At 40.6% G+C, this 16270-nt stretch overlaps 4 protein-coding genes across 4 annotated transcripts in view; 1 reads left to right on the forward strand and 3 right to left on the reverse strand.

Annotated features, from left to right (window-relative positions):
* The first annotated feature begins 161 nt into the window (after positions 1-161).
* Positions 162-16270, forward strand: part of LOC144037270 (lamin-A-like) — a 31904-nt gene continuing 15795 nt past the window's right edge. The window contains exons 1-2 of the mRNA XM_077548625.1: positions 162-202; positions 859-932. The gene's annotated coding sequence lies outside the window, so the exon portion shown is untranslated. The remainder of the gene's footprint in view (positions 203-858; positions 933-16270) is intronic.
* Positions 2676-4563, reverse strand: LOC144037562 (free fatty acid receptor 3-like). The gene is given in 3 exon segments (XM_077549127.1): positions 2676-3409; positions 3412-3568; positions 4546-4563. Coding segments are annotated over 3 exon segments (909 nt in total).
* Positions 7726-8757, reverse strand: LOC144037564 (free fatty acid receptor 3). Its single transcript, XM_077549129.1, has one exon. The coding sequence runs from the start codon at positions 8725-8727 to the stop codon at positions 7726-7728; it is 1002 nt and encodes a 333-aa protein (XP_077405255.1). The 5' UTR covers positions 8728-8757.
* tekt2 (tektin 2 (testicular)) lies at positions 9982-16270 on the reverse strand. The gene is made up of 10 exons (XM_077548627.1): positions 16059-16270; positions 14355-14514; positions 14110-14235; positions 13386-13591; positions 13165-13308; positions 12979-13093; positions 12791-12898; positions 12574-12717; positions 12420-12499; positions 9982-11543 (listed from the first exon to the last, which is right to left on the reverse strand). Exons 1-10 carry the CDS (start codon positions 16067-16069, stop codon positions 11342-11344), a joined length of 1296 nt encoding a protein of 431 aa, XP_077404753.1. The 5' UTR covers positions 16070-16270; the 3' UTR covers positions 9982-11341.

Genomic DNA, 16270 nt, shown 5'->3' on the forward strand with positions numbered 1-16270 from the left:
TCCAATTTTTAATTAAAAGAGTTAAATTTTTGGGTGTAGCCTGGATGGTAAAACTCATATTTCCAATTAAAATTAAAATTAATTATGTGTCATATTTAAATGAAACGTGGCTTGTGTCATGTGGTCACGTGCGTGAGCATTGCACTGAAATGCGGAAGTGGTGTGACAGCACCGGGAAGGAAAAAGTTTGCAACAGGTTACAGTATGTTGTTTTGCTTACATTACGACCAAAGGGTCTGAAACTTAGTGAAACGGAGCCAAGTATGCAATTAAATTAAATAATTGACGAGTTGTGTTAACATAGCTTAAGCTTTCCCTTCCATTGTTTGAATGGGTTAGCTTAATCGCTAATGTAGCCTATAGGCTAGTTAGCGGCCCATACATTTGAATGTTTTAGCCTAGCCAAGCGGCTATCTGGCTATTCGGTGTGGTTAGTATGATCCTACTCAAATAGGTGGGGGGGCGCGTTAAGTTGAGTGGAACTTTTTATGAGTAGAATGAGGTATAATTGCACTTCCACTACAGTAGGTGGCAGTGGCCCTCGTCAGAGTTTGCAAGGAGTATTAGCTGAGCTCCTAAAAGGGGTACTGTTCTTCTTTTTTTTTTTTTTTTTTTTAAATAAACAAATGATACTATTTATAGTTGCAGCAAAATAGTTGGGGGTGGGGGGGGGGGGGGAGTCATGAAAAATTAAGAGGCACTGGGTTAGTAGCGTGCGTCACGCATTATTTCTCTGAATATGATCGATCAAGTGAAATACAATTATTGCAATCAAACAATTAAACTGATAATTATAATGTAGGTTGTGTTATTTATTTAGTATTTTTCTAATTATTAATGGGACCTGTTTCTATGCAGGCCAGATCTGATGGCAAGCTATGAGAATAGTCTGGTCCTGAAGCTCGGAGACCTTCACTGCTGTGGTCGTGCTGGTAGGAGGTTTATTTATTTAAATTTTTTATTTTTCTGGCCGGCACACTGACATTAAGACAGACTCACATACATAAACTAGCAACAAAAGAGAACACCACAAGTATTTGAACTGTAACACATTTAATAACCCAGGTAGTCTTTTGACCCAAAAATATATTGATCACATATGAGGTAAAAATAATTATGATTAAATTAAAACAGCAGCATTTTCTTATCTTAATTCTATTCATAATTAATATCAACAAATCAATACAGCTGTCATCTCAATGACAAATATACATTTTAAAGTCACACATTGTACCAATACTTAGTGTACGGCCGTAAAGATATTTTATATGTATACGGCACCCACAAAGGAGGGTGAAATTTTTTAATTAAAGCCAGGAAATGGTTATCCATAGTGTGTTCTCTCACATCACTTTATAACTTCATGACGCTGATGAGTGATGAGTAATGTTTGTATGTACACACCACACGGCCAGTGCTTATGAATTGAATTTAGATTAGCAATAGTAAACATTGCAGTATCTGCTTCCTCTTTCAAACAGCCCCCTTATTGTTTATTGCTTCCCCCCTTATGAAACACTGTCTGATTAAACTCTCAAGCAGGCAGCAGATGTGTTGGGTGGACACTTACGTGTGTACGTGTTTGCATGTCCTCCCTGTACTTGGTGACTCTAAATTGTCCATAGGCGGGAATATCAACGGCTGTTGTCCATATATGCTCGAAGGAAGAGCTCATAATCCAAAGCATATTTCACAATGTGTTAAACATGGTGGAGGCGTTATGACACATACAAACAAATACAGCAAAATAGCTTCACAGTGCTGATGGATAATATTTGCCCAAAAAAATCGATGACACTTTTTGAAAACAAATTGAATATTCGTCAATGGTCATCTGATGTCAACCCAATAGAGCATGCTGCTGATCAAGTACAAAATGCAGTTGTATTTACAATTATAGTATATAAGTACTGTATTAAGTATATAACTTCAAGAATGATATAAGCCCTTGATAATGGAGATCATGTGCATAAAATGGTGTCCTTGCTGGAAAAAGAAAACCAGAGGGTCTTTTAATGGTACTTATAGCTGTACTATTGTATTAGTTATATAATTTAGAATGCATTGTATTAATGACAGAATTGCATGCAATTATCAAATACATACAAAATATTCAGGTGAAATTTCAGGTTTAACCAAAAATGTCCCCTGACCTTTAAAAGTGAACTTAATGTTGTGATTCACTAAACTTTATAATGCACATGTGTAGATGTTTCAAAACTTTTGAAATGATCTAGTGTATTTTAGGTTCATTTTGAAATTGCACCATAGGCTGAATATATATATATATATATATATATATATATATATATATATATATATATATATATTTTTTTTTTTTTGTGTGTGTGTGTGTAATAGCTTTGGATTTTTCATTGTAGTTAATTTTTATTTTGTTTTGACTTTATTTAAAAATAACAAAAACAGTTTTATTAGTTTTTAGAGTGAAGTCATTCCAAAGCAGTGTTCCTTGCAATATGGTCTATGCAGTGCCATTAATATTTGGCTAAATACTGCATTTGTGGTATGTGAGTTAAGCAACAACACCCCCCCCCCCCCCCGCCCCTAGTTGGAGGCATTTCATTAGTTTTCATGAACTATAATGAACTTAGTGAGTAATGTACAGTACATAACACAAGACATTGCAAGCACTTCCTTGGCTGATGTTTTTGTCCTCAGTGGTGCGAGGAGGAAGTCCACCCGCACCTCAGGATGTGTAGCTTTGCCGCGACATTCCTAATGCAATGTTTTAGCATACTCCTAACTGCGGCCGACGAGAAGTAGAAGATAAACGGATCCAGGCAGGCGTTGAGGGTGCTCGAGAGCAGCGCCACGGTCCTCCAATGCTCGCTCTCCTGACGCGCGAAGCCCACCACGTGGGAGGCGTTGTAAGGCCCGAAGCAGACTGCAAACACCACCAGGGTGCCGAGGGCCAGCCCGATGGCCCGCAGCCTCCGCCGCCTGCTGATGTTAGGGAGACGTGAGAGGATGAGGATGAAGTTCACGTAGCAGAAGCAGCAGATGACGAAAGGGACGCAGAAAAGGACGAAGAAGAGCTCCAGGCGGACCGGCAGCAGGATTTTGAGCTCGTCTCCGGTGAAATTCAAGTAGCAGGTGGACGGCGGCTTGGCCAGGTGGTTTTCCCATTGAACGTACGGCATGATGTAGACGATGCTGAGGTTCAAAGAGGTCACCACCCAGAAGAGCACGCAGGCCGCCACGGCGTAGCGGGGCCTGCGGCACAGGGCGTACCTGAGCGGGTAGGCCACGCCCAGGTAGCGCTCCACACCTACGGCGGTGAGCAGCAGGGTGCTGTTATAGATGGTGACGTAGAAGACGAAGCCGGTGAAAGGACAAAGCGGGAAGGGCAGCTCCCAGACCATTTTGTCCGAGGCCTCCTTCATTTTGAGATGGTGAGGTTGAGGAGGAGGACGTCGATGGGCGCCGCCCGGGTGCGCACCTTGCGGCAGAAGGTGCAGAATGCCAGGATGTTGGCCGGCACCCCCATCAGGAAGGTGAAGATGTAGACAGATAGCAGAAGGTGGAGCATTCCACTCCCTGACACACACTGGAGAAGGCAAAATGGTCATTATTGAGCTCATGTCAGTTTCTCACTTCAGGTACACTCCATCTAATCACATATTCATTTGTATTGCATTACATTAATAGTTGTAAAAATACACAATGTTAATTAAATGCAAATAACAAGAAAACATCTCAGCTTCTCTCATCAGTACGGCATAATCATTCATCGCAAAGGATAAAGAATATATGACTGAGTACTATTGTCTTTGTACATCTTGTTTTGCCATTTGTGTGCTATCAATTTGTAGAACCGCAATGTAGATGTTAATTATTACCATCAGCATTGAGCTATTGGACTGTTCTGTTTAGGAGTGAATTTATTCAACTGGGACTGGCAACTTTTTTTTAATGCTTTTTCAGTATTTGTTCAGAATTATTATTATTATTATTATTATTATTATTAGCCAAAGTGCTGTTAATTGGGAAGTGAGTTGAGATTACCGCTTCCATACGGCGCTCGTTTGAATTTTTGCTCTGAAGTCAAAGCAAATAATTGTCTGAGTGATTGCTCATATCTTGGATAACCTATAAATGGAGTCACTCGAATCTCAAGGCAATCACTGTAATGTAAAATAATACCATTTAATGTAATACTACCTCTCACCTCTTTTAACAGCATCTGAAACTATGCAGAGAAAATGTATAATTGAAGTATAGCCTACATAATTAGCTCTTTTCAAAAATGAAATTAATCCACCAAAATCATTTTTTTTTTTAAATGAGAGACTTGCAACATTTTTAACAGAATGCCATTAGCAATAAATAATTTCCCAAGAAATTGCAGATAAGTGAGGATGGATTTGACCAGTCCATTTAAAAATGAATACAAAAGAGGTTCATAATAAAACGATATATTAAGATCTCTTTTCCAAAGTGCTATAAATGCAATGAAATTATTAGAGATTTTAATTAATGCCATGTATTATTAATAATATAACTAACACATTGAATTATGCCTACCTCACCACCATCAAACATGATGCCTCAGTCTCTCCATCACAGCATGACTGTTGTTCCTCTTTCACACATCGTAAGAAGTATATCACGTTCAGTATCTGCTATCTGACCTTCACCGGCGGAAATTTAATAAGCTTTTGGACACAATATTTGTCGCCCGCACTCTTCAAACATGAACACCCCGCAACTGCTCGTAATCTCACATTGTTACCTGGGAATTAATCACTCAGAGTGTCAAAGGTCTCGGAAGAGAAAGAGTGGCCAGGATGATGTGTCATTGAAATCTGATAAGTTGGATGACGGTGTTTTTATTTTGCTTCAGTGTCCACCAAGTGTTATATGCGTATAGTAAATTGAAAGAAAAAAAAAATAATAAGGTCATCATGAGTCAATAAATCGGCGGAAGTGCAGTTTGACGAAGGTAATGTTTATATCAATGACAGGATGATTTAATGAGCACTGAATGACATATTTGTCTCAGTCATTATTACATCATTGCTCTAAGTGGAAGTCAACCCCCCCCAAAATGTTATTATAATATGATGTATGCGCCCACACTACTACACTAGTCTAAACACAGCATTCTTATTAATATTGCATTTGTGGAATAACAACACATATAACTCAAATTATCTTTCCCCATTGAAAAGAATGTCAATTCCATTAATCCGTTCCAGCCTTCCCCACCAAAAAACAACACAAGTTTTTGTAATGTGTTTTTAATAAGGAAAATAGCACTCTATATTGTAAAAACATACAGTAATAACAGTTGGTGTGTGTGACTTGGCCACCAGGGAGCAGTAAAATACAGGCATGCACCCACAAAGAAGAGGTTCACAATTGTAAATGACAAAGTAAGCTGCAATACTGGGAGTTGTTCTTAGCAAAGGATAAAGAATATATGCCTGCAGTATTGTTAAATTGTCTGTCTATATTTGTTAACAAATTTGCCGCATAGATGCTACGTTTCAAATTATGTTTTAGCATTAAGCTAGCAGACTTTAAGGCAAAGTTATGTGCTTGTTTTGAATACAAATGCGTAATTCTTTTGGTTTTACACATAGGAATTGCTCATTTCTTATTGTGAAGTGAGTTGTGTTCTCTGCCACCAGACAGTGCTCTCAAATTTTTGCTCTTGTTGACATTTAACATTTTCAATTTATATTTTTACTGTTTTTGAATTTAGTTATAGGTATATAGATGTGATATAACTATGTGTAGTTAAATGAATAACAATGTGATAATGATTTTGTGAACTACATTTGAAGTTCTTACTCCCCACCATCTCTTGAGATAAGAATGTGTATGTTTTAAAAGTTGTCAAAGTCTCATGTCATTAGTCATTTGGTCGTAAAAACTGAAGGTCCAAGGTCAAAGCCTGTCTACATCATTTCTCCGAAGCTGGTGGAGAGCTGAGATGGACATGTCAGTATCTTGTGCCTGCTTATTTTCAACACTATCTCTGCAAATGTAAGAGGCGGAGAGAACCTTTTCTACTAGTATAAAGATACTGGGTGTTTCCATATTCTACACACTGGGAGCTTAACATCACTTTTCGAATGAAGCTTTTTTCCTGTGTCTTAAGAGCTCTTAACTCTTTGACTGCCAGACGTTTTCAGAAACGGGATCTCGCCAGTGCCAGACGATTTAAGCATTTTGACTGATCTTTCAAGGTCCACAGAAAATGTTGTGTTTGGACTATGGAAACACACATACTACCAAATGAAAGATTGAACTCTCATCTTTCATCAGAAAAAAAAGTTTGTTTCTACCTTATTCCGTTCTTCAGTAATCAACAATAGAAAATGGTTAGTTTCACCGAAATGCTCTGTTTTGAAACAAAAAACGTTCATGCACTCTAGTGAATTCTACACTTCTTTTTGTCCATGAATGATGCCAGAAACACCTAAACAGTGCTTTACTTCTGTAAAACGCTTTCACCAACAATGAAAAAGTGTTTTTAGTTTGCAAAATCCGTTTATTTCCATTCAACAGTGTAACAATTTGACAAAACAATTTCGCAAACTATTTACAAATGTGTGCAACTGTGGTACTATTTACAATTATGTGGATGTTTCAAATACAGTTTTTCTTTTTGTAACGCTCTCCTGCGTGCAAGGAGACGCAGCAGGGTTTGCACAACATATTACTTTCACTTTCCATTGTCCGTTTCGCGTGCAGACGGACTTTTTTTCCGGGGAATAGCAAGTAGTAGACTGTACACACTCCTCCGATGAATATGCATTGGACTCGGGGCACTCTTCGTCGTCCGATTGAACGTCCGCCTGAGCGTTGTCGGTTGTGCTCCGCGTTTTCCGGTGTCAGCATCGCTAGCCCGTGAACCCTTATAACGTCGTCTTAGCCGCCGCGTCAACGCTTCCAACTTCGCCGTCAACCTCGGAGTCACCATCATCATCATCGATGATGATCATCGTCATCAATGTGCTCTTTAGCGTTGAAAATTCCCAACTGTGAGCTGCTTGCAACATTGTCCGCTTCCTCCTCCATCTAGCTCCGCCTAACGTATTCTACTGCCGTGTCAATGCTTCCAACCACGAAGTCACCATCATCATCATCATCGATGATGATCATCGTCGTCATCAATGTGCTCTTTATTGTTGGTCGATGCTTTTCGTCTTTGAAAAAAACGGCTCTAGCGTGAGCTGCTTGCAACCGCCATTATGGCTTCTTCAGCCATTGTCCCCTCAACACTCTAGCCCCGCCTCACGTCTTCTGCTGACGCCCACCCAATCTTGTCCCTCTAGGGGCCAAAAATAGTCATTAGACTCACTAGACCTGCTTGAAACTTTCAGCACAGCTCCGCAAGGCTTCCCTGCACCCGTTTCAAAAAAAAAAATTTAAAAAATGGGTGGACGTCTTTTAACATCTTTGGCGCTCCTCCGTAGGTTTTTGCAGAACGTCATTTAACGTCTTTGGCAGTAAAAGAGTTAATAAATCCTTGCAAAGGAAACTTCTTCATGAGGTCTCAATTCTGATTTATTTGAACACGCAAAAGATTACACTTAATAAAGTAATCAAATAAAGCCTTCACTCTCAAGTCAAAGCAAAACAACTCCGAGAAGAACGACGGCTTGTATCTTGAAAATATTGTAAGTTTGGTCACTTGTATCTCAAGTGTCCACTGAGTGAGCCCGTGTGCATTCTAATAATGAGATAGTCACCTCATTCCTGACTCAGTTTAGACCCGCCCGCCGCGGCTTGGCTCCCCTCGGTGATCGTAGCTGGCGACCTGACATTAGCCGCAGTGTTTGGAGTGGTGCAATGATGGCGAAACCCTTCAGTACGACTGAACCTGCTTTGCCCTCCACAAATTCTTCCCACCATCCCCCTCGACGTGACCGGCGACAGCATCAACATGACGACGGGCTCCAGGAAAACGTTACAGGAGCTCGTCAGCATGGCGTACGTTCTCCACGCGACGTTTTCCCCCGTCACAAAGCCCACCACGTGCGAGGCGTTGTAGGGAGCGTAGCACACCACGAACACAGCCAGCGTGGACAGCGCCACGGCGAGGACCCGCCTTTTCCCCACGGGCCGTAAGTTGGATTGCCACACCAGGGTGACGCAGCGAAGCGTGCAGAAGGACGACACGATCAGAGGCAGGAGGAAGAGAACGGCGGCCATTTCGAGGCGGAGGGGTAGCAGCACGGCTAGTTGGGAGGCATTGAAATGGTCGTAGCACGCCAAAGCGTCGTCTTTGACCGAGACGAAGTTGGCGCCGCCTTCTGCCACGAGGCCGACGCCGAGGTGAAGCAGCACAAAGGCCCACAGGGCTGCGCTGATGACGCACGAGATCCTCGCCCGGCGGTAGCGTTTATAGACGAGAGGGAAGGCGATGCTGAGGTAGCGTCCCATCGTCACCGCCGTGATGAACAGACAGCTTCCGTAGAGCGACGAGAAGAGGAAGAAGCTATAAGCGGGGCACACGGGAGCCGGCAGCCGCCAGTCTTGAAGCAAGGTCTCCAAAGCCTTGACGGGCAACCAGGCCACCAGAACCAGATTGGCCAGGCAGAGGTTGAGGGCGTAGACGACGTTGGGCGTGGCGCCGTGCTTGCGGGCTTTGCGGACGTACACGGACAGAACCAACAGATTGGCGGGAAGGCCCAGCAAGAAAGTGAAGGAATAGACGAAGATAGCCACGCAGTCTTTGACGGCCACGTGCATCTCGGAGACGCTTGGGACGACACCACAGAGACGAACTGGAAATCCTGCAAAAATGTGCCATCTGTTAGCTATTAGCTACTTGAGTTGCATTCGATGTCTCAAAAATCCAGTCCCCATTTAGGAAAAGGAGGCTGTCGTTCATTGAGCGACCGTTCTGACTGAGGTACCGGCAACGAAGGCAGCGAGGCATGTTGTCGTACGCCACATCAAGGGCGCGAGATACCGATCAGAAGATGCGCGCACTCATGCAGCAATATCGGGCATTTAGCAGGCACCAGGCTGTCATAATTGCCCTCTCAGTGGAGGGAAAAGCATCTGGACCTGTAAGTGAAATGATTCAGAATAATTGAGGGTTGCGTACGGTCATCTCTGTCAGGTCGAGGTGGATTAAATGATGTGGAGGGCTAAAGGGGGCAAGTGGTGGGAAGTAGTGGAATAGAAATACTTTTTGTATTGCAAAAAGTCACAAATACCCCGAAAAGTGTGTTCTAAGATTTGTTTCAAAGATATCTACTGAAAACGTGCAAAGACTGAGAACTGTGAAGTGAATAAAGTACCTGGCGGGTCCAGATTTTCATGCCAGCACTCACTTGAAAATGCGCCTGGAGGAGAAACAATTTGATAAAAGGTTGACCTATACCTATCAGACCATGTCTAAATGTTGGCGCAAGGTAGACCGCTAAGTGTGAGTTGATCGTTGAATAGGCAGACAGAGACTAAGCTAGACAGACGTGTGGTGGATGCCAGATTGATTATCATTGATCTAATTACTCTTACTATCATTATCATCATTAGATTTTTGTTGTGAGCATTCTTATAGTGGTGAAATTAGCACGTTTAACCCACTTGTGGCATTCACGCTGTAGTGAAAAAAGAGTCCATGGTGGTAAATTCTTCTCACCGTTGTAAGTCTCCGGATTTTTTTTTGTGTGTGTGTGGGCATCCCACCCCCAAATTCACAAAACATTTAGTTTCAATTTCCATAGACTTTAAGCACAGATTATTTTTGTCATTGTTTTTTTTTTTAAACAAATGTCTGCACTTGTACTGCAGTACAGAGTGAGTACTATAGTGAATGTGATGAGAGGGGGAAGCTAGGCCAGTCTTTGAGATAGAAAATGACTTGTTTGTAAGCATGAAGGAGCATCTCATGGTTTTATGGTTGTGAGTAAATGGGTGTGTTTGTGTGACAGAGGCGTGGGTGTGTCGCACAAAAAGCTTGCGCTGAAATAAATGGAGCAGAAAAAGTGCAGATTTGTTGTGGAAGCATTTTATTGGAGCATAAAGGCAGATACCAAGCAATGTTTTTCACCTTCCTTGTGGTTGTTCAAAACTTTTACTAGTCTGTTGACCCAAAATTGAAAATAAATGTTGATGCTATTATAGAATAATTGATTGTATTATAGGCGAAATACCATCAGAAGCGGATATGAACCCAATTGTATTTAATTTTGGAAGACATGTATTTCCAAAGACCACCTAACATCTTGATTAACTAAATATTCTTCAACTGAAAGCAATTAACAAACGTGTTAGCTCAGTTGGGAGGACGATAAATTTACAAATTATATTATTCGAATACTTTTCATAAATTCTTATTGTTCTTGGTAACTTAGTAGCAATTTCTTTTTGTTCACAGAAAGACTCGTACCATGAACCACCGAATCAAAACCCAATAAACAGACTTACCATCTCAATGATGCATTGCAATGGCATTCAGCAGGGAAGTGTTTTGGGTCCCCCACTGTTTTTAACGTTTGCTGTATTATATTGTAGCTAAAGCGAATGACATTAAAAAAAAAAAAAGCAAACATATTGAGACATTTTTATAGGAATATCTATCACAAGAGTATAGTCTTGTTATTTTATTTTAGTATCTGGAAAGCTGTGACAGTGATAATAAGTAATAATACACAAGTTCACTCGCCTGCCACATCATGATGTCAATATTATAAAATTAATTGAAAACATATTTCACAGTTTCTGCTTTTAAAGACATTATTGCTCAGTTTTGCCAGAGGTCTTCATTTACAATATTTTGCAGTTTGAGTGTTGAACTGCATCATACTAAAGACTCGTTCAAATATTATGACCCTGTCATAGCTAAACACAACCACGATGCAAGTTACAACCTTTTAATGCCTATCCTGTGTGAGTTTATGTAAAGCGTATGCTTATATAGCTGCCTAGAACTAATATATGTGGGAGTCAGGATTCACATTATTCTCTTCATGCTGCAAACAGCGTCAGATGGTCAAACATTATGACGGAGCCAAACAAAGCCATTAAAGATAACGCCGTATAAAACTAATGACTTTAACACAAACGTGAGCCTTGTAAGCACACACTCAGATACCAGAAAAATCTTGATAACAGGCCTAGAGACAAGCCATGGTTTAAAAACGATTTCTATAAACATTTAGATGAAACACTTCAGTCAACACTTTAGCATGCCACACTTTAAGTAGTCTCAAGTCAAGTCCAGTGGGGAAAAAAGTCCTATAAAATGTCAACAGCTTTACAGAATTGATGTGTTTAATATTTCCAGAATATCTTTAAACATTAAATATTTGCAGATTATTGTAATTCAAGTGAGAAAAAGAACAAAATCTTATCAGGCTTCAAGATTCATGGTGCTCCTCCCGCTCGAGCTGGTGAGCTGGAGCAGTGGTACCAAAGTGTCGTCGCCGTATAATATCGGGATGATGCGGTTGCGGATGGTGATGCAACGTTCCTCCAGGGACAAAGCGCCATGTTTCCTGGCGTGATCCTGCATCAGTTGGTTGTGATGATGCTTCAGTCTCTGTAACGAGTACCTGAAAGAGGATAGCACAAGCATTGACCTAACAGATTCAACTTTAATGTGTATTCCATAAAGTTATTTTATTCCCAACAGTCCTTTTTTTTGGAAAGTCGGATTTCAGCCTCTTTGTGTTGCCAAATTTCAATCAAGAACTTAAAAAAATTCCGTCCAAGACAATGGTGGTATCAAAAATATTAGTACAATTGAGTGTGGGGTACCCCAGGGATCCATCTTGGGCCCTTTATTGTTTTAATGACTTGCCGATGTCTTGCAATAATCTTCCTTTATTATTTGCTGATGACATGTATCATTGATTTTAATCTCAATTCATGAATTACTGTAATATTGTTTGGGCTGCAACCTAGTCAACATACTGTACTGAGTAAACTATTGTCAACCTAAAAGCGATTTTTGGGAGCAATTTTTTTGTCTAGCCACACATGATTCTTCACCTCTTTTTAGAAAATATTTAATACTACCCATTCATAAACTCAATTACTTCCATTCCTGCTTGTTTATGCACGAGCGTGTCTATTATAAGTTATCCTGTTACCTTTCAGTTTTTTTGCCTTTTCATCTGATTTTCATTTGTATCCAACTAGGCATGGTTGCAATTTTCATTTTCGCTGTTGTTGGATATTTTGCCATCAGTTTAATATTACATTTAGAGTCCGCAAACTTTAAAACGACTTGGATATATCTTAGATCCATATCCTCTTATACATCTTTTATTCTAATCCTAATTTTTCATATTTATCTTATTTTTCCCCTTCACTGCCATTGTAATGAAATCTCAACTCTGCATTTATGCACTTGTTATAATGGGGTTTTTTTTGCACTGTTTTTAAATTGTGCATGAGTTCCATGTTATAACACATGCAGAACTCACTGAGCTTCAGCTAGCTTCGCCTTCAGAATGGCAATTGTAGCCTGCAGCTGATTGACTTCGTCAACAAGGCAACGTTGTGCCTAGAAACAGGAAGGAAAGACGGGAGTCAGACAAACAATGAATGTTTGTTTATTGAGACGTCCTTTATGCCCACCTCATCTCTGCAGAGGTCCATGCCAGGTCGGCAGGTTCTGTTCTCCAGTCTGGTGTGAGCCAGCTTCAGCGGGGCCGTCTTTGCCTTCAGATCCGCATCCAACTTGAATATGTCGTTCTCCATGTCTGCCATCTCGTCTTCGGTCTACAAAGAAGGCAGCACATTTTTCCAAACAATCTACCGTAACGTCGATGTTGCGTAAATGCAGGAAGCTCACATTTTTCAGTTGCCACTCAAGCTCACGACAAGCCTGTTGCTCTTCATGATTGCGCTTACGCAGCGCAAACTCCGTGGCTCTCTGCTGCTTCTTCAACTCATTTTGCAGCTAGAGGAATCGAGGACAGGAAAACGTTGGAGACTCAAATGTGTACATTTAGTGGAGGTTCGTGGTCTCATCACACGTACGGTGACTCTGGTGAGACTCATGTCCTCCCTCATCTTCTCGGACATTTCCATTGCTTCATGAGCACGAGCCAAATTCAACTTGGTGAACTGGATCCACTCGTGTGGCGTGCATGAGCTAAAGTTAATGATAAGGAATATTTTGACCAGTACATGATGCAATGAATGAATGGATAGATGGATGTTTACCCTGCAGGTATTCGAGTCGGGTCCGGCTTCAGGGAGATCTCAGATGACGTTATTGTAAGTTCCAGACATGTATTGTCGATATCCAGCGTTTCCACCTTGTTCTGAAGGTCAGCAGTCAGCTGCTGTCGAATTTTCTGCAAAATACTGGAAATGAAAGACACAATGTTAATTAGTGCTGCTCCATTGACTGAAACCTCAAGTCGGTGTGCTGATATTCTTACCAGAGCTGTTCAAAGGCCTGGTCTATGTGCTGCTGCAGGCTTTGCTGCGCTTTTTCGATGACGTGCACCTCTTTTTTTAACTCCTTTTCAACGGGGTCGTTGACCAGTTCAAATCCTTGACGTCCCTCCCTCAGGGTCAGGCTCTCCATGGTGACCTCGTGGGGAACAACTGTGGCAGCCAATGTCTCCTCGGTCCGGGTTTTAGACTTTCACAACACACAATCAAGCTGTGGTTACCGTGGACATTGATACTGTATATAAGATGAACAATTTCGGGCCTAGCATTGAGCCCTGGGGGATGCCGCAAGTAGTGTTTAGTGTTTGATTGAATTTGTGATTTACTTGAATTAATCTAGTAATGCCATTGGTGTAGTTCGCTTTGACCTTAAGGAATATTGACTAGTGAGAGTTTCTCTAGAATTTTTGAGAATTGAGGATAAGTAATGAGACAGTGGTGTATGTTACAATATTTTTTGTAGCTTGGTCTAAGGAGTGCCTGCCCACACATAAAGCGTGACATTCATCAACCAAGTAAATCTTTGGTTGTCTGCCTATTTCTGTCAAATTGCCTTTTAAATTCCACACATCCAATCTGTCTATTAGCAGCTGGTAGACTCCATAGGTCAGTGGCCGTGAGTTCAATTCTCACCGGGGCCTATGAAGCAGTCGATGAAATCAGATTAGAATTATTGTAATATTCGTTCATCCTTCTAGGGGAGATTACCAGTGTCAGTGCTTCAATCTCGTCATCGACTTTCTTTGCACAGGTTACGAGCAGATCCTTACATCTTGAAACCTCCCAGACCCGATCCCTTAACATGCGCGAGGTGTCGCTTTCATCCCAGTTTGTCTGTAGGGTAATAACACAGGACAACAAGGGTGTGATAGTGACCTAAATTTAGTAAATAAATAAAACATAATTTGAGTAAAGTGCATTTTGAGCTAATGGCGTCGTCAACAAGGACCCACCTTACAACTGGTTTCATTGCGGAGTGACCTGCTCTCTTGGCGGATTACATTGGAAAAATGTCGCTCGAGCTCCGCAGTGGCAGACAGCTGCTCATTGTTGTTGCACCACTCTGGCACACCGTAGTGCACCAAGGGCTTCTCAGGATGTTTGGTCATTATACTGAGTCAATGATATGAAAAGAGATTTGTCATCTGGGATGCCCGAAGGACTCAGAAAAATACACATGCAAGCATGAGGAGAACATGTTGACTCCACACAGGAAGGTTGGAGTTGAGAATGGAATCTGAGAACTGAGTTGGTGGACGTGCAAATCATTAGGGCATCGTGTTGCCAAGACAAAGATGACAAAATGTTTTTCAAAAATCTTATTCCTGATGATGATTTATGGCGGTGATTTCACAGAGATAAGTGCTTGGGTTACATTACGCCTGTCTTAATATACCATGAATGAAGATGCAGGCCTTCAATAATTAATGATGATTAATTATTTAATTGAATTTAAGCACTACATTTTTACCATCCAGCTGTTATACATGACAACTTTATGTTCTTCAGTCTCAATAAGGCTTCGATAAGTAAAATCATTTTATTACAATTTACAGGTGTACAGTATATCCACCTATTGCCATTCATGTAACAGAATAGGTTTGTGTTCAATTAAGCCAGGGAAGATTTCACTCTCAAGTGGTGAGTAAATTGAGGTGATATCATTTTAGTATATTTAATATACTTAAGTTAATATATGTCAGAAATATGACAGAAAACGAAAAATATATATTTCTGTATTCGTCTGTAACTATGTTTTAATTATGTGTATTTTTAATTAAACTTCTATATAAGTATTTACTTCAGCGCATTTTTAACCAAACTTTAATAAATATATAGGTTTAGGCCCTTGGCTTAGACCATGCCAAAACATTGCATGTATTTTTCTCATAAAACAAGATGATTTTTTCATAAACGACAATCTATTCCCATAAATTTGCCCGAGCCGCTGCACTTTCCACAAGGTGACTTCATCATACGTCTCAGTGTGCGAAAACAGCAACGTGAGTTCCCCTGCTTGAGACGGGTTGCTGACTCCAAATTTTGGCAGTAATTTCCTGTATCAATGGAATTTAAATTAATTAAAATTAATTAATCCCTAGTCTCGGAGTCTAGTCTAGAGTCGGTCTAGTCTCTTCAACTGTACTGTGTGACGAATCTGCACATCTCGGTCGCAAATTGGTATCATTGTTCAGTTTGGTATAACAAATTTACAAACAACATACCGGTAAATGTTTCAAATCCATTTTTATACAGTTGTTTGATCACGTGATAAAACATTTAGTTATGTGTTTAAAACGGAATTTAAAGTAGAAATGTTAACTTTAACACAAACTTGACGTTCAAAATTACACATGGGGTGTCCGAAAATGGAAACACACATTTGATTACACACAAAAGCTGTAATGTTTTTCTCTGTAAGTATTCATTAAAACGGAGGATTATCTTTAGTCAGGTTCGTAACACAACTTGCATTGAATTTAACGGTGCATAGTTTGCTCACGTTGTACTATTACATAAATATAAGCACATGAAAGCCATATTCGCAAATATCACCAAAACTGGTGGTTTATCTTACAAGTTTCTTTCACGTTTGTGCCATTTAAACGGGCTTAAAATCAACACAATGCATGTTTTCTCTTAAAAATGTGACTCACACTCGTTCCATGATGGCCGGCTAGTTGGCGCGTGCTGGTTGTTGTTGCACTGTTTCCACAGCAACCGCTCGATTCGTCTCTAAGCAACAAGGCGATACAATACTGAACTGAAAAACGTCACTCGTAATGCGTGCAAAGTAACAGCACGTTGACTTGGGACATTTGAGATGTCATAAATAAAAAACGTAAAAAAAATAATAATTGTGGCATTA

The sequence above is a fragment of the Vanacampus margaritifer genome, chromosome 17 (assembly GCF_051991255.1).
Source record: "Vanacampus margaritifer isolate UIUO_Vmar chromosome 17, RoL_Vmar_1.0, whole genome shotgun sequence".
NCBI classification, from domain to species: Eukaryota; Metazoa; Chordata; class Actinopteri; order Syngnathiformes; family Syngnathidae; genus Vanacampus; species Vanacampus margaritifer.